The sequence below is a fragment of the Oncorhynchus masou genome, chromosome 22, assembly GCF_036934945.1.
Source record: "Oncorhynchus masou masou isolate Uvic2021 chromosome 22, UVic_Omas_1.1, whole genome shotgun sequence".
Classification (NCBI taxonomy): Eukaryota; Metazoa; Chordata; class Actinopteri; order Salmoniformes; family Salmonidae; genus Oncorhynchus; species Oncorhynchus masou.
The window spans coordinates 6964640-6984064 of NC_088233.1; the positions used below are offsets into that span (position 1 = coordinate 6964640).

The 19425-nt window shown below is 44.3% G+C and overlaps 1 protein-coding gene across 1 annotated transcript in view; it reads left to right on the forward strand.

The window, feature by feature from the left end:
- LOC135509784 (neuroplastin-like) overlaps positions 1–19007 on the forward strand; it is an 80487-nt gene extending 61480 nt beyond the window's left edge. The window contains exons 6-11 of the mRNA XM_064930684.1: positions 754–889; positions 6097–6230; positions 7108–7381; positions 14234–14255; positions 15065–15133; positions 17472–19007. Coding sequence (XP_064786756.1) covers positions 754–889; positions 6097–6230; positions 7108–7381; positions 14234–14255; positions 15065–15125 — 627 coding nt within the window. The 3' untranslated portion in view covers positions 15126–15133; positions 17472–19007. The remainder of the gene's footprint in view (positions 1–753; positions 890–6096; positions 6231–7107; positions 7382–14233; positions 14256–15064; positions 15134–17471) is intronic.
- The last annotated feature ends 418 nt before the right edge of the window (positions 19008–19425 follow it).

Consider the following 19425-nt stretch of genomic DNA (forward strand, 5'->3'; position numbering starts at 1 on the left):
CTGTAGATCTGAACACAGTAGAACTAAATACTGTACATCTGAACATAGTAGAACTAAATACTGTAGAACCGAACACAGTAGAACTAAATACTGTAGAACCGAACACAGTAGAACTAAATACTGTAGAACCGAACACAGTAGAACTAAATACTGTAGAACCGAACACAGTAGAACTAAATACTGTAGATCTGAACACAGTAGAACTGAATACTGTATATCTCAACACAGTAGAACGAAATACTGTAGGTCTGAACACTGTAGAACTAAATACTGTAGAACCGAACACAGTAGAACTAAATACTGTAGAACCGAACACAGTAGAACTAAATACTGTAGAACCGAACACAGTAGAACTAAATACTGTAGAACCGAACACAGTAGAACTAAATACTGTAGAACCGAACACAGTAGAACTAAATACTGTAGAACCGAACACAGTAGAACTAAATACTGTAGAACCTAACACAGTAGAACAAAACACCGTAGAACAGAACACAGTAGAACAGAACACCGTAGAACAGAACACCGTAGAACAGAACACCGTAGAACAGAACACCGTAGAACAGAACACAGTAGAACTAAATACCGTAGAACAGAACACAGTAGAACTAAATACCGTAGAACAGAACACCGTAGAACAGAACACCATAGAACAGAACACCGTAGAACAGAACACAGTAGAACTAAATACTGTACAGCAGAACAGAACACAGTAGAACTGAACACTGTTAAACTAAACACTGTTTAAACTAGAGGATTGATTGTTTTGTGGTGTTTGTTTTGTGTAAATATAGCTTGAAGAAGCCCAGAGGAGAGGATGCAGGGGAGTACATGTGTGTCTACACCTTTAAAATGGCTCCTCCTGCTAACGCCACCATCGAGATTAAAGGTACAGTACGACTCCCACCCACCAGTGTTGAATAGCAATGACTATGATTGATCCGAGACTGATGAATCATTCACATGAATCATTCACATGAACTGTTCAAGGATGCTATGATGACCTAATAGACTGCCCATGGCCACATTTATGTGTCATCTTTAAACAGCACTGTCATATCATCCTAGAAATGACACCTTCGATAGGACCCCCCCCCCTGCCAACACCACCACTGAGATGAAAAGTCATATCAAAGAGCAGTATCATATCCGGACTTCCATTACAGTAGAGGCCCTTCGATATGACACAGTGGAGGCCCTTCGATGCGACACAGTAGAGGCCCTTCGGTGCGACACAGTGGAGGCCCTTCTATGCGACACAGTAGAGGCCCTTCGATGCGACACAGTAGAGGCCCTTCGGTGCGACACAGTAGAGGCCCTTCGGTGCGACACAGTAGAGGCCCTTCGGTGCGACACAGTAGAGGCCCTTCGGTGCGACACAGTAGAGGCCCTTCGGTGCGACACAGTAGAGGCCCTTCGGTGCGACACAGTAGAGGCCCTTCGGTGCGACACAGTAGAGGCCCTTCGGTGCGACACAGTAGAGGCCCTTCGGTGCGACACAGTAGAGGCCCTTCGGTGCGACACAGTAGAGGCCCTTCGGTGCGGCACAGTAGAGGCCCTTCGGTGCGTCTAAGTAGAGGCCCTTCGGTGCGACACAGTAGAGGCCCTTCGGTGCGACACAGTAGAGGCCCTTCGGTGCGACACAGTAGAGGCCCTTCGGTGCGACACAGTAGAGGCCCTTCGGTGCGACACAGTAGAGGCCCTTCGGTGCGACACAGTAGAGGCCCTTCAATGCGACACAGTGGAGGCACAGTTGAGGCCCTTCGATGCGACACAGTGGAGGCCCTTCGGTGCGACACAGTAGAGGCCCTTCGGGTGCGACACAGTAGAGGCCCTTCGGTGCGACACAGTAGAGGCCCTTCGGTGCGACACAGTAGAGGCCCTTCGGTGCCCTTCGATGCACACAGTAGAGGCGGTGCACAGTAGAGGCCCTTCGGCGACACAGTAGAGGCCCTTCGATGCGACACAGTAGAGGCCCTTCGATGCGACACAGTAGAGGCCCTTCGATGCGACACAGTAGAGGCCCTTCGATGCGACACAGTAGAGGCCCTTCGATGCGACACAGTAGAGGCCCTTCGATGCGACACAGTAGAGGCCCTTCGGTGCGACACAGTGGAGGCCCTTCGGTGCGACACAGTAGAGGCCCTTCGGTGCGACACAGTGGAGGCCCTTCGGTGCGACACAGTGGAGGCCCTTCGATGCGACACAGTGGAGGCCCTTCGATGCGACACAGTGGAGGCCCTTCGATGCGACACAGTGGAGGCCCTTCGATGCGACACAGTGGAGGCCCTTCGGTGCGGCACAGTAGAGGCCCTTCGGTGCGGCACAGTAGAGGCCCTTCGGTGCGGCACAGTAGAGGCCCTTCGGTGCGGCACAGTAGAGGCCCTTCGATATGACACAGTAGAGGCCCTTCGATGCGATAGAGGCCCTTCGGTGCGACACAGTAGAGGCCCTTCGATGCGGCACACAGTAGAGGCCCTTCGATGCGGCACAGTAGAGGCCCTTCGATATGACACAGTAGAGGCCCTTTTGATATGACCTCCTTCTGCCAAAGACTCCATCAAGTTTAAATGTAGACGACAGCAGGCTACGACTCCCAACCAGCGTTGAATATCTACTTGTTGTTTTGAGTTGACACGTTAACCTATCTACCACATAAGCCTTTGACCTCTCTGGTCTGTCATGTGAAGGCCTTGTAGTGATCTGAATTGTCGCTGCGTTCCAAATGGCAGCCTATCTACAGGTTCTATCTAACCAGTAGAGGGACAGCTCAGAGGTAGCAGATGGTGGCTGGTCTGTCTGATTGGAGGATTACTGTAAAGCTCTATCCATCCACTCTGCATCAGAATCAGAGAAGCCCTAGCTTGTTTCACTGGCAGTAACCAAAAGGTAATTGGTTTGAATCCCCGAGCCAACTATGTGATAAATCTGTCGATGTGCCCTTGAGCAAGCCACTTAACCATAATTGCTCCCGTAAGTCTCTTTGGATAAGTGTCTGCTCAATGACAAAAATGTAAAAACGATGTAACTGGTAAATGGATGCCACAATACAGTGGGGAGAACAAGTATTTGATACACTGCTGATTTTGCAGGTTTTCCAACTTACAAAGCATGGAGAGGTCTGTAATTTCTTATCGTAGGTACACTTCAACTGTGAGAGACGGAATCTAAAACAAAAATCCAGAAAATCACATTGTATGATTTTTTAATGTAATTAATTAGCATTTTATTGCATGACATAAGTATTTGATACATCAGAAAAGCAGAACTTAATATATGGTACAGAAACCTTTGTTTGCAATTACAGAGATCATACATTTCCTGTAGTTCTTGACCAGGTTTGCACACACTGCAGCAGGGCTTTTGGCTTTTGGCCCACTCCTCCATACAGACCTCCTCCAGATCCTTCAGGTTTCGGGGCTGTCGCTGGGCAATACGGACTTTCAGCTCCCTCCAAAGATGTTCTATTGGGTTCAGGTCTGGAGACTGGCTGGGCCACTCCAGGACCTTGAGATGTGTCTATGATAAAAAATTACAGACCTCTACATGCTTTGTAAGTAGGAAAACCTGCAAACTGGCAGTGTATCAAATACTTGTTCTCCCCACTGTATGTATTTATTCACACAGAGATTTCAGAGATGAGAAGTAATTCCTTTACAAATGTTACTAGTATCAAGGTGGTTAACTCTCACTGAAACTGAACTGTAGACCGCATACAATAACTGTAGTCTGTATATACAATAACTGTAGTCTATATACAATAACTGTAGTCTATATACAATAACTGTAGTCTATATACAATCACTGTAGTCTGTATACAATAACTGTAGTCTATATACAATCACTGTAGTCTATATACAATCACTGTAGTCTATATACAATCACTGTAGTCTGTATACAATAACTGTAGTCTTATACAATCACTGTTGTCGTATACAATAGCTGTATTCTGTTGACAATAGCTATATTCTGTTGATAATAACTATTCTTTATATAATAACTATAGTCTGTATACAATAACAGTTGTCGTGTAGCTATAGTCTGTATACAATAACTGTAATCTCACTGTTGTCGTATACAATAGCTGTATTCTGTTGACAATAACTGTAGTCTGTATACAATAACTGTAGTCTGTATACAATAACTGTAGTCTGTATACAATAACTGTAGTCTGTATACAATAACTGTAGTCTGTATACAATAACTGTAGTCTGTATACAATAACTGTAGTCTGTATATAATAACTATAGTCTGTATACAATAACTGTAGTCTGTATACAATAACTGTAGTCTGTATACAACACAAAGTGATAGCAGAGAGTGTACGTCTGCAAGATCGAGCAAAGGCTGATCATTACACAAAGGCAGTGGTATTCACAGTCGGGTTGCAACCCCTAGTGGGGTCACGGGGGAATTGCAGTGGGGTCAGCAAATTTTATATATATATATATATATATGTGGGGCAAAAAAAGTATTTAGTCAGCCACCAATTGTGCAAGTTCTCCCACTTAAAAAGATGAGAGAGGCCTGTAATTTTCATCATAGGTACACTTCAACTATGACAGACAAAATGAGGGGAAAAAAATCCAGAAAATCACATTGTGTATATAACAAAGCAAAAAAACATTTGGCAACAGAAAATTAAATTGACAGATTATTGTATGGGACAATTATACCAACATTTTTGTGAAAGATAATTTTATTGAGTTTCATTGTTTCTCTTAGTTTTTATTTGTTGATGTAAAAATCGGAATGTACCAATTTTAAGGTTGTGTCATCAGATCTGGGCAACTAACCCAGGAAATAATGTAGGCGTAGTAATGGGATGCTCCAGAACAACCTGAATTATTTGGGGCATTGATTCTACATGGTGTCGTAAACATTCGTAGCTCAATTGGTATCGTTCCCCACACCAGTACACCACCACCACCAGCCTGTATGTACCATTGACACCAGGCATGATGGGTCCATGGATTCTTGCTGTTTACGCCAAATCCTGACTCTGCCATCAGCATGATGCAACAGGAACCATGATTCGTCAGACCAGACAATGTTTTCCCACTCCTCAGTTGCCCTGTGTTGGTGGTCTCGTGCCCACTGAAGCCACTTCTTGTTGTTTTTATGCTGATAGGAGTGGAACCCGGTGTGGTCGTCTGCTGCAACAACCCATCCCGACGAGTTGAGCATTCAGGAGATGCCGTTCTTCACGCCACTGTTGTACTGCACTGTTATTGGTCTGTTTGTAGGCGGGCCTGTTAGCGTGCACCATTCTTGCCGTTCTCCTTCGACCTCTCATCAACAAGCTGTTTTCAGCTACGGGACAGCCGCCGACTGGATGTTTGTTGTTTGTCTCACCGTTCTCAGTAAACCGTTAGACACTGTCGTGTGTGAAAAGCCCAGGAGGGATCGTCCGTTTCTGAGATACTTGAACCGGTGCGCCTGGAACTGCTCAACGTCACTTAGGTCACTCGTTTTGTCCATTCTGATGTTCAATCAAACAGTAACTGAATGCCTGGATGCCTGTCTGCCTGCTTTATATAGCAAGCAACGGCCACGCGACTCACTGTCTGTAGGAGCGAATCGATTTTCGTGAACAGGCTGGTGTACCTAATAATCTGTCCTGTGAATGTATATATCTAATAGGGCACTCCATAGTTTCAGTTTACTTCCTGTATTGACAGAATTCAAAATGAAAAGCCTATATAGTGCACTATGCCTCCCCAGTGGCACCCTATTCCCTATATAGTGCACTACTTTTGACCAGAGCCCTATAGAACCCTATTCCCTATATAGTGCACTACTTTAGACCAGAGCCCTATAGAACCCTATTCCCTATATACTACTTTAGACCCTATAGAACCCTATTCCCTATATAGTGCACTACTTTAGACCAGAGCCCTATAGAACCCTATTCCCTATATATTGCACTACATTTGACCAGAGAGCCCGGTGGGCCCTTTTCAAAATAAATACACCATTTGGAACACTAGCCCTGAGACTTTTTTATGTGATAACATTGTATTATTAGTAAAAGTTATCATTGAATTCCTTGTTTTTGATTGACTTTGTTTTAATTTGGTTGTGCCCTCATTCCAGCTGTTCCTGACATCACAGGCCACAAGCGTAGTGACAATAAGAACGAGGGCCAGAAGGCCCTCCTCTACTGTAAGGCCACTGGCTACCCCTACCCTATCTGGACCTGGCACAAACTGGACAATGGGTTCTACGCGGTACGTCTTGTGGTGGTGGTGGTGGTGGTTGTTGTGGTGGTTGTTTTTATGTTTTTGTGGTGGTTGTTGAGTCTGTTGTTGTGGTGATGGTTGTTGTAGTTTTTGTTGTGGTGGTTGATGTTGTTGAGGTTGTTGTGGTTGTGGTTGTGGTGGTGGTAGTTGTGGTAGTTGTGGTAGTGGTGGTAGTTGTTGTGGTGATTGTTGTGGTGGTGGTGGTGGTTGTGGCTGTTGTTGTGGTGGTTGTTGTTGTGGTTGTTGTGGTTGTTGTGGTGGTTGTGGTTGTTGATGTGGTGGTTGTTGTGGTGGTTGTTGTGGTGGTTGTGGTTGTTGTGATGGTTGTTGTGGTTGTTGTGGTGGTGGTTGTTGTGGTTGTGGTGGTGGTGGTTGTTGTGGTTGTGGTGGTGGTTGTTGTGGTGGTTGTGGTTGTTGATGTGGTGGTTGTTGTGGTGGTTGTTGTGGTGGTTGTGGTTGTTGTGATGGTTGTTGTGGTTGTTGTGGTGGTGGTTGTGGTTGTGGTGGTGGTTGTTGTGGTTGTTGTGGTTGTGGTGGTGGTTGTTGTGGTGGTTGTTGTGGTTGTTGTGGTGGTTGTTGTGGTGGTTGTGGTGGTTGTTGTGGTGGTGTTGTTGTGGTTTTTCTTCCCCCAGACATTGGCACACTTGCGCGCACACACACACACACACACACACACACACACACACACACACACACACACACACACACACACACACACACACACACACACACACACACACACACACACACACACACACACACACACACACACACACACACACACATACCATAATCACTTCTCTATTTTTCTCTCTGCCCTCCCACCCTTGTCTTTCTCTTCTCCCCCTCCCCCCTCGCCCCCCAGGACATTGAAAACTCCTCCGGCCGTTTCTTCATTAACAACAAAGACAACTACACTGAGCTGAGCATCATCAACCTGGACATCGGCTCCGACCCGGGGGAGTACCAGTGTAACGCCACCAACATGATCGGCACCTCGTCCGTGGTGTCTGTACTGCGGGTCCGGAGCTACCTGGCCTGGCTTTGGCCTCTGCTGGGCGTCCTGGCCGAGGTCATTATCCTGGTCATCATCATCGTGGTCTATGAAAAACGCAAGAAGCCAGACGACATACAAGACGGTGAGTGAGGAGTCTGAGACCATATCAGTCATGGCGACCATTTTGATTTGTGGTTTGTTCTCATTTTGATGTTTTTATTGTTTTTGTGGTCAAGTATAGTTTGCAGATAGCCATTTCAAGTAGTTCATTGTTTTCAAAGTGGAGAAAAACAATAGTCGCCGTTCTTCAATGCTACATTTTGAAAACATACTGTAGTTCTCTCTGTATATGTGAATCTTTGCCAACCAGCTGTTGACCTAACAACCAGTGATGTAGTGGAGGGCTAACCCAAGTCATTTTAGTTTACCCACAGCAGGCTCAGGGTTTACCCTGCTATTAACCCACGGTGTCCAGGGTTTACCCTCCTATTAACCCACGGTGTTCAGGGTTTACCCTCCTATTAACCCACGGTGTCCAGGGTTTACCCTCCTATTAACCCACAGTGTCCAGGGTTTACCCTCCTATTAACCCACGGTGTCCAGGGTTTACCCTCCTATTAACCCACAGTGTCCAGGGTTTACCCTCCTATTAACCCACGGTGTTCAGGGTTTACCCTCCTATTAACCCACGGTGTTCAGGGTTTACCCTCCTATTAACCCACGGTGTCCAGGGTTTACCCTCCTATTAACCCACGGTGTTCAGGGTTTACCCTCCTATTAACCCACGGTGTCCAGGGTTTACCCTCCTATTAACCCACGGTGTCCAGGGTTTACCCTCCTATTAACCCACGGTGTTCAGGGTTTACCCTCCTATTAACCCACGGTGTCCAGGGTTTACCCTCCTATTAACCCACAGGTGTTCAGGGTTTACCCTCCTATTAACCCACAGTGTCCAGGGTTTACCCTCCTATTAACCCACAGTGTCCAGGGTTTACCCTCCTATTAACCCACGGTGTCCAGGGTTTACCCTCCTATTAACCCACGGTGTCCAGGGTTCACCCTCCTATTAACCCACGGTGTCCAGGGTTTACCCTCCTATTAACCCACAGGTGTTCAGGGTTTACCCTCCTATTAACCCACGGTGTCCAGGGTTTACCCTCCTATTAACCCACGGTGTCCAGGGTTCACCCTCCTATTAACCCACGGTGTCCAGGGTTTACCCTCCTATTAACCCACAGTGTCCAGGGTTTACCCTCCTATTAACCCACGGTGTCCAGGGTTCCCCCTCCTATTAACCCACGGTGTCCAGGGTTTACCCTCCTATTAACCCACAGTGTCCAGGTTCCCACAGTGTCCAGGGTTTACCTCCTAGGGTTTAGGGTTTACCCTACTATTAACCCACGGTGGGTCCAGGGTTTACCCTCCTATTAACCCACGGTGTCCAGGGTTTACCCTCCTATTAACCCACGGTGTCCAGGGTTTACCCTCCTATTAACCCACGGTGTCCAGGGTTTACCCTCCTATTAACCCACGGTGTTCAGGGTTTACCCTCCTATTAACCCACGGTGTCCAGGGTTCACCCTCCTATTAACCCACGGTGTCCAGGGTTCACCCTCCTATTAACCCACGGTGTCCAGGGTTTACCCTCCTATTAACCCACGGTGTCCAGGGTTTACCCTCCTATTAACCCACGGTGTCCAGGGTTTACCCTCCTATTAACCCACAGCAGGTTCAGGGTTTAGGGTTTACCCTACTATTAACCCACGGTGTCCAGGGTTTACCCTCCTATTAACCCACGGTGTTCAGGGTTTACCCTCCTATTAACCCACAGTGTCCAGGGTTTACCCTCCTATTAACCCACGGTGTCCAGGGTTTACCCTCCTATTAACCCACGGTGTTCAGGGTTTACCCTCCTATTAACCCACGGTGTCCAGGGTTTACCCTCCTATTAACCCATGTGTCCAGGGTTTACCCTCCTATTAACCCACGGTGTCCAGGGTTTACCCTCCTATTAACCCACAGTGTTCAGGGTTTACTCTCCTATTAACCCACGGTGTCCAGGGTTCTATTAACCCACAGTGATTAACCCACGGTGTCCAGGGTTTACCCTCCTATTAACCCACAGTGTTCAGGGTTTACCCTCCTATTAACCCACGGTGTCCAGGGTTTACCCTGACCTATTAACCCACAGTGTCCAGGGTTTACCCTCCAGGGTTACTAACCCACAGTTAACCCACGGTGTCCAGGGTTTACCCTCCTATTAACCCACAGTGTCCAGGGTTTATTAACCCACAGTGTCCAGGGTTTATTAACCCACAGTGTCCAGGGTTATTAACCCACAGTGTTCAGGGTTTACCACTATTAACCCACAGTGTCCAGGGTTTACCCTCCTATTAACCCACAGTGTCCAGGGTTTACCCTCCTATTAACCCACAGTGACCAGGGTTTACCCTCCTATTAACCCACAGTGACCAGGGTTTACCCTCCTATTAACCCACAGTGTCCAGGGTTTACATTAACCCACAGTGTCCAGGGTTTACCCTCCTATTAACCCACAGTGACCAGGGTTTACTCTCCTATTAACCCACAGTGACCAGGGTTTACCCTCCTATTAACCCACGGTCCAGGGTTTACCCCTCCTATTAACCCACAGTGTCCAGGGTTCACCCTCCTATTAACCCACAGTGTTCCAGGGTTTACCCTCCTATTAACCCACGTGTCCAGGGTTTACCCTCCTATTAACCCACGGTGTCCAGGGTTTACCCTCCTATTAACCCACAGTGTCCAGGGTTTACCCTCCTATTAACCCACGGTGTCCAGGGTTTGTCCAGGGTTTACCCTCCTATTAACCCACGGTGTCCAGGGTTCACCCTCCCATTAACCCACGGTGACCAGGGTTTACCCTCCTATTAACCCACGGTGTCCAGGGTTCACCCTCCTATTAACCCACAGTGTTCAGGGTTTACCCTCCTATTAACCCACGGTGTTCAGGGTTTACCCTCCTATTAACCCACGGTGTTCAGGGTTCACCCTCCTATTAACCCACGGTGTCCAGGGTTTACCCTCCTATAAACCCACAGCAGGTTCAGGGTTTAGGGTTTACCCTCCTATTAACCCACGGTGTTCAGGGTTTACCCTCCTATTAACCCACAGTGTTCAGGGTTTACCCTCCTATTAACCCACAGTGTCCAGGGTTTACCCTCCTATTAACCCACGGTGTCCAGGGTTTAGGGTTTACCTCCTATTAACCCACGGTGTCCAGGGTTTACCCTCCTATTAACCCACGGTGTCCAGGGTTTACCCTCCTATTAACCCACCAGGGTTTACCCTCCTATTAACCCACGGTGTCCAGGGTTTACCCTCCTATTAACCCACAGTGTCCAGGGTTTACCCTCCTATTAACCCACGGTGTCCAGGGTTTACCCTCCTATTAACCCACAGTGTCCAGGGTTTACCCTCCTATTAACCCACAGTGTCCAGGGTTTACCCTCCTATTAACCCACAGTGACCAGGTGTTTACCCTCCTATTAACCCACAGTGTCCAGGGTTTACCCTCCTATTAAGCCACAGTGACCAGGTGTTTACCCTCCTATTAACCCACAGTGTCCAGGGTTTACCCTCCTATTAAGCCACAGTGTCCAGGGTTTACCCTCCTATTAAGCCACAGTGACCAGGTGTTTACCCTCCTATTAACCCACAGTGTCCAGGGTTTACCCTCCTATTAAGCCACAGTGACCAGGTGTTTACCCTCCTATTAACCCACAGTGAGCAGGGACATGTGTTCCACATTGTTACCACTACTACCTTGCTAACATCGTCCCAGCTGGCCTAACATCGTCCCAGCTGGCCTAACATCGTCCCAGCTGGCCGAACATCGTCCCAGCTGGCCGAACATCGCCCCAGCTGGCCTAACATCACCCCAGCTGGCCTAACATCGCCCCAGCTGGCCTAACATCGCCCCAGCTGGCCTAACATCGCCCCAGCTGGCCTAACATCGTCCCAGCTGGCCTAACATCGTCCCAGCTGGCCTAACATCGTCCCAGCTGGCCTAACATCGTCCCAGCTGGCCTAACATCGTCCCAGGTGGCCTAATCATCAGTTGGCCAGCTGGCCCAGTTGGCCTAACATCGTCCCAGTTGGCCTAACATCGTCCCAGTTGGCCTAACATCGTCCCAGTTGGCCTAACATCGTCCCAGCTGGCCTAACATCGTCCCAGCTGGCCTAACATCGTCCCAGCTGGCATAACATCGTCCCAGTTGGCCTAACATTGTCCCAGCTTGTTTTACATCGTCCCAGTTTGCCTAACATCGTCCCAGCTGGCATAACATCGTCCCAGCTGGCCTAACATTGTCCCATCTTGTTTTACATTGTCCCAGGTGATCTAACATAATCCCAGCATATTTTACATCGTCCCAGCCTGCCTAACATCGTCCCAGCTGGCATAACATCGTCCCAGCTGGCCTACCATCGTCCCAGTTGGCCTACCATCGTTCCAGCTGGCCTACCATCGTTCCAGCTGGCCTACCATCGTCCCAGCTGGCCTACCTTTGCCTCATCTTGTTTTACATCGTCCCAGGTGATCTAACATCGTCCCAGCATATTTTACATCGTCCCAGCTGGCCTAACATCGTCCCAGCTGGTTATACATTGTCCCAGCTGGCCTAACATCGTCCCAGCTGGCCTAACATCGTCCCAGCTAGTCTACCATCGTCCCAGCTGGCCTAACATCGTCCCAGCTGGTTTTACATCGTCCCAGCTAGTCTAACATCGTCCCAGCTGGTTATACATCGTCCCAGCTAGTCTAACATCGTCCCAACTGGTTTTCCATCGTCCCAGCTAGTCTAACATCGTCCCAGCTGGCCTAACATTGTCCCAGCTGGCCTAACATTGTCCCAGCTGGCCTAACATTGTCCCAGCTGGCCTAACATCGTCCCAGCTGGCCTAATATCGTCCCAGCTGGCCTAACATCGTCCCAGCTGGCCTAACATCGTCCCAGCTGGCCTAACATCGTCCCAGTTGGCCTACCATCGTTCCAGTTGGCCTAACATCGTCCCAGCTGTCCTACCATCGTCCCAGCTAGTCTAACATCGTCCCAGCTGGCCTACCATCGTTCCAGTTGTCCTAACATCATCCCAGCTGTCCTAACATCGTCCCAGCTGGCCTAACACACACACACACACACACACACATCCTTAGTTAATATATATTAGCATTGCTAAGACAAGTTTAGAGTATACAAGTAGGGTATTACTGTGTAATATTTTCCCCGCCTCTTTCCCAAATTGCATAACCCAACCTATGTTTGGTAAGTGAGAGACTCCTGCATGCCTCTTGAGTTTCAATCAGCATCTATAACATACTATGCCTGGCCCAAGAGCTGTTTGTGTTGTTCAGCTAACTCCTATGGGTTGTTGTACCATAGGATATTGGCCAAGACAGCAAATCTGACCCCAGGACATATTCACACAACATTATCTACATGCATCTGTCCACAGTGGGCAAAATTTGGCACAAGATGTCAAACAGACGTAATTTTCTGGTTGTAAACTGATTTTTGTTTTTGGAAAGGTTGTCATATTACCAGTTTACAACTAAACAGTCTCTGTAAATATGTTATTTTTTTATTGACGGCATCAAGATGTCATCAAGACGTCATATTTTGGTTGTCATCTGGTCATATCGCTCGTTTTGGTCACTGGGTTTTCTTTAGAACCTTAAGAGTGTAATGCATCTTAACTTGCTGCTTAGGCTACTTCTCTATGGCGTTTCTCAGTCAAAGACTGAGCTTACATAAACAAACCAAATGGTGTATTGTGCCAAGGTCACCTTCAAGGTCACCTTCAGTTTTGAATGTTTTGTATTCTCTAGTTTATGCTAGAAGCATATATACCTTTTGTAAAGAGTCAGTTAATATAATATAATTACATGCCATGTAGCAGACGGTTTAATAAAAAGTGACTTACAGTCATGTGTATGTACATTTTTTCGTATTGGTAGCCCCAGCAGGAATCGAACCCACACTCCTTGGCTTTGCAAGCACCATGCACTGCCGATTTAGCCTCACAGAACAACAATTGTTTTCTCTGTGCTGGTCAATTTCAATGGCAGTTCGTGAATAGACTTTTGTGCGTAGTCTGTCTGCCTATGCATGATTACGGTATGTTTGTAACAAAAAGTGAATTTTAAACTTGCATCTGCTCTGCTTGAATTTCATAATCACTTTGTCATCCCATGGTTCTTGTTGGTTTTATTGCTCTTTTTGACTGCATTTGGTGTTAATTGCTACCGTGATTTGTCCGTCCTAACGCTAAGTTTTAAGATGGCTTCCATTCAGCATAGGTTCTATTCTCTATTTAATTTCTTTATCTGAGCTTCCATTCCATCAGCATGGTTACGAGGTTCAGTTTAGTTCATTCACTTATGGAATTGAACTGAATTCCACATATGGAATTTAAAGGGACATATAGAAAATGTTTCAACTTCATATTCATCATCTCCAGCACCACCCCCAACATCAACATATGTGAAAATGGCGTGTTTCTATGTTTTGTAGCTAAAATGAGAGAGGGAAAGGGACAGGGGGATACCTAGTCAACTGAAATGTGTCTTCTGCATTTAACCCAACCCCTCTGAGTCAGAGAGGAGAGGTTTCTTTTTTACTACTACAAAACGTAAAAACGCTCCATTTTCACACACTGTATGTTAATGTTGGAGTGGTGCTGCAGATTGTGAATATGTGAAATTGCCCTTTTAATTCCACCTATGGAACTAAGTTCAATTCCAAAATGATGGAACTATGGAACACGCAGAACTGTCTTTGAACATCGTTCGACCAAGCCTCCAACCAGGCAAGATGTTACAGTCATATTACCACCGAAACACATTGCTTATTTTTAGACATACTTTCTACCATAACAAATTGCCATTTCACCATCAGCGTGCACCATTTTCTTAATTTGTCTTCAATTCTCTATGTTTTCCCTTTGTGCATCAGATGACGAACCAGCTGGACCAATGTAAGTACATCTATGTTACAATCATTTATTTAGTTAGAAGTCTATGTATGGTGTTTTACTCTAGTATTTCCGTGATGTACCTGTTTCTGTACACTACTGTAAATCAGGGTTAGGCTCAATTCTATTTGAATTCAGAAAGTAAACTGAAATTGATCTTCAAATTCCAATGTTCCTAATTGACAGCAACAATGCCTCTGAGTCATCCATACGGCATGCTTGAAAAACAACTTTTGACTGATCAGTAGTTGTAAGGTTCTAACCCTTTTTAATGATCAGTAGATGTAGGGTTCTAACCCTTTTTAATGATCAGTAGATGTAGGGTTCTAACAATTTTGAATGATCAGTAGATGTAGGGTTCTAACCCTTTTTAATGATCAGTAGATGTAGGGTTCTAACAATTTTGAATGATCAGTAGATGTAGGGTTCTAACCCTTTTGAATGATCAATAGATGTAGGGTTCTAACCCCTTTTAATGATCAGTAGATGTAATGTTCTAACCCTTTTGACTGATCAGTAGATGTAGGGTTCTAACCCTTTTGAATGATCAGTAGATGTAGGGTTCTAACCATTTTGAATGATCAGTAGATGTAGGGTTCGAACCATTTTGAATGATCAGTAGATGTAGGGTTCTAACCATTTTGAATTATCAGTAGATGTAGGGTTCTAACCCCTTTTGAATGATCAGTAGTTGTAGGGTTCTACCCCATTGAATGATCAGTAGATGTAATATTTGTGATCAGCAATAAGGTGCATTACAGTAGAATTATTTTGATGGTATCCCAGTCTAACGTGTGTTTATCCTATTGAAGGAAAACTAACTCCACCAACAATCACAAAGACAAGAACCTTCGTCAGAGGAACACAAACTGAGAACACTGGTAAGTTTGATTTTTTTATTGGTAATTCCAAGATAAGAAATTAAAGCATCAAGCATCTGATTCAGGATCGTTTTTGCTTACAGAACACAATTAATAGGATCACACACATGGAGGGAGGGGGAGGGGGGGCTGATCCTAGTTCAGCACTCCTAATCTGAGAAGCTTGATACATATGATCTGTTTACCCAGTTGTATGTTGTTGTTGTTTACTGCATCATGTAGCTACAGTATGTTATGAATAACCTGTTAATCACCACAGATAGCCACATGTTGTACAGGAGATCAATATTGAAAAACAAAGCTAGTCTACTTTATCAATAAACCTGTGACCACATTGCATCTCATCAATATCACTGATAGATAGATGTAATCTCACCAATACCACTGACCGATAGATGTAATCTCATCAATACCACTGACCGATAGATGTAATCTCATCAATACCACTGACCGATAGATGTAATCTCACCAATACCACCGACAGATAGATGTAATCTCATCAATACCACTGACAGATAGATGTAATCTCACCAATACCACTGACCGATAGATGTAATCTCACCAATACCACCGACAGATAGATGTAATCTCATCAATACCACTGACAGATAGATGTAATCTCACCAATACCACCGACAGATAGATGTAATCTCATCAATACCACTGACCGATAGATGTAATCTCATCAATACCACTGACAGATAGATGTAATCTCATCAATACCACTGACAGATAGATGTAATCTCATCAATACCACTGACCGATAGATGTAATCTCATCAATACCACTGACCGATAGATGTAATCTCATCAATACCACTGACCGATAGATGTAATCTCATCAATACCACTGACCGATAGATGTAATCTCATCAATACCACTGACAGATAGATGTAATCTCATCAATACCACTGACCGATAGATGTAATCTCATCAATACCACTGACAGATAGATGTAATCTCATCAATACCACTGACCGATAGATGAACACTGAGTGGACTAAACAATAAGAACGCCTTCTCTGTCCACAACAGACTGACCAGGTGAATCCAGGTGAAAGCTATAATCCCTTATTGATGTCACCTGTTAAATCCCATGAAATCAGTGTAGATGAAGGGGAGGAGACGGGGTTAAAGAAGGATTGTTGAGCCTTGGGACAACTGAGACATGGATTGTGTCTGTGTTCCATTCAAAGGGTGAATGGGCAAGACAAAAGATTCAAGTGCCTTTAAACGGGGTATGGTAGTAGGTTCCAGGCGCACCGGTTTGAGTGAGTCAAGAACTGGAAGCCTGCTGGGTTTTTCACACTCAACAGTTTCCTGTGTGTATCAAGAATGGTCCGCCACCCAAAGGACATTCAACCAACTTGACACAACTGTGAGAAGTATTGGTCAACACGGGCCAGCGTCCCTGTGTGGAACGCTTTGTCGAGTCCATGCCCCGACAAATCGAGCCTGTTCTTAGTTATATATTATAAACTGACAGATAGTTCTATATTATACACTGACAGATAGTTCTATATTGTACACTGACAGATAGTTCTATATTATACACTGACAGATAGTTCTATATTATACACTGACAGATAGTTCTATATTATACACTGACAGATAGTTCTATATTATAGACTGACAGATAGTTCTATATTATACACTGACAGATAGTTCTATATTATAGACTGACAGATAGTTCTATATTATACACTGACAGATAGTTCTATATTATACACTGACAGATAGTTCTATATTATACACTGACAGATAGTTCTATATTATACACTGACAGATAGTTCTATATTATACACTGACAGATAGTTCTATATTGTACACTGACAGATAGTTCTATATTGTACACTGACAGATAGTTCTATATTGTACACTGACAGATAGTTCTATATTGTACACTGACAGATAGTTCTATATTATACACTGACAGATAGTTCTATATTATACACTGACAGATAGTTCTATATTATACACTGACAGATAGTTCTATATTATAGACTGACAGATAGTTCTATATTATACACTGACAGATAGTTCTATATTATACACTGACAGATAGTTCTATATTATACACTGACAGATAGTTCTATATTATACACTGACAGATAGTTCTATATTATACACTGACAGATAGTTCTATATTATGCATGAAATGACCCCTGAAAGTGGAATGCAACAGCCAGGGTTGTGGGGTCAATTCCATTTCAATAAATCCAGGAAGTGAACTTAATGGACTGAATTCAAATGGAATTATCCCCAATCATGGTGTCATTACAACCTAAGCAATTTAACTAACACGCTAATGACTGACTTCCTGGTTTTCCTTCCACAGATAATAACATATTATACATGTATGTATCGACCATATGAAGGTAACCAGGAAAAGGGATTTATAGAAATGTGTTAATAAGAATTTATCTACCGAATACAACGACGTAGAAGAAGAAGAGGAGGGAGGAGCTACTGTAAATGTCTGTATTGTATGACGAGGCATGCCTTCTGATTTTGATTATCTAGCTATCGTGTGACAAGGGTGAAGAATGTGATCAATGAACGTGATCCCATAACATTATGAATGATTTACGAAGTGTCTATGGAAGCATTATAACCATTGTTTGCTGCATGCAGTTATTGATTGTCGCTGTTTATTGATTGTTTTGATTTGATTATTTATTCTGATCAAATTCTTATCATTTTTCCCGATTTTTACTCAATTCTGAAGTCATGCATGCAAGGTACTCTAACTTTCTGTTTGGTCCAGACATGACATGGCTTTTTGGGTTTGTGTCCCAAATGACACTCTTTTTCCCTATATAGTCCCCCCGCCCCCCAAAGGTCTCTGGTCAAAAGTACTGCACTCTATAGGGCAGGAGTATTCAAATCTCATCATACAACCTCTGTTGAACTGATGCTTTTTTTCTTCTTCGGTTTTTCTACCTGTTAATGCATCTGTCCTACCTGGTGTTCCAGGTCTAAACCAGGCCCCCGGATTAAAGACAAAGGAGTGGAAATGGTTTCAAAGTCCAGATTTGAATGTGAATGGAATGATATGGAATAGGGTGTCACTTGGGACTCAGACTTGTTTTTTTTTGTTTACTTAGATAATAGAGAATCACTATTTGTGTTGACTATGAGGAGCTAAAGACTTTGCAATGTAAAAAGGGAGGAACCCCCCCCACCTGCCCGCCACCACTTCTAATCTGGTATGACAGTAGATCGGTACAGTTTATCATTCTGCTGCATACCATTTTATAGCTCGATTACTTATTTATTCATATGTTATCAGATCACATCTGGTTTCGCATTTTAGTAAGGGCTTTGCAATGTCCCTGTCTTTTTGAATTTGATTGAAAATTCCTATATTTAACATGTACTGTATGTATCCAACCACCTTATATAACAATACATGTAGTAATATGAAGGATATTCATTCATGAGATGCACTTACATTTTGGAAAAATCATGGAAATAAAAAAAGGTCTCTATAAAGTTAATTTAGTATGTAATTGTAACAACTCCTCCTAATTATTCTGACTGCTGTGTTTAACTGAAATAAAAGTGTGTATTGTGTATAGCATGGCTATTATCCTATGCAATAATAATCCATATTGATATTAATATATACAAATCCCTCTTAGCAGCTTTTAGATTCTCTATGTTGATCTAGAATGATCTTTAGAGCATTGATAGATAGCGTACCAGACAGCTTGTTGATCTCTATAGTTGATAATGTTATACAGTATATCTAGAAGTTGGAGCTAGGTAGGAGGCAACAGGAACTATGTTATGTATGTCAAGATTGCCACTTGTAAAGCAATCCCAAAGTCAATCACAAGTCATTTTTAAGAATAAAAACTTTAAAAATAAATGGTTTGTTTCAGTTTGATGACTTGATTTTCATCCATTTCCGAGCTTGCACACACACACTAATGCATGCATGCACGCGCGCACACACACACACATATATATATATATATACACACACATATACACACACACACATACACACACACACGCAAACACCTCTTCACAACCAGCACAGGCATGGGCTGTAAACATTGTGCTGGCTTCTTTAGTGTTAAATGTGAAAACAGCACCACCTAGTGGTCACATGAGGAACCAACAACGCTGTGTGAGTAGAAAAGCTACAGGTAGTTAGTTACTGGTTGATGCAGGGAAAAGACTACCAACTAAATAAAGCTAAAACCTCCCAAGAAAGGTGAGATTTGTTTACGGGGTGTGTACGCTGTGTGTATAGTGTGTGTACGGGGTGTGTACGCTGTGTG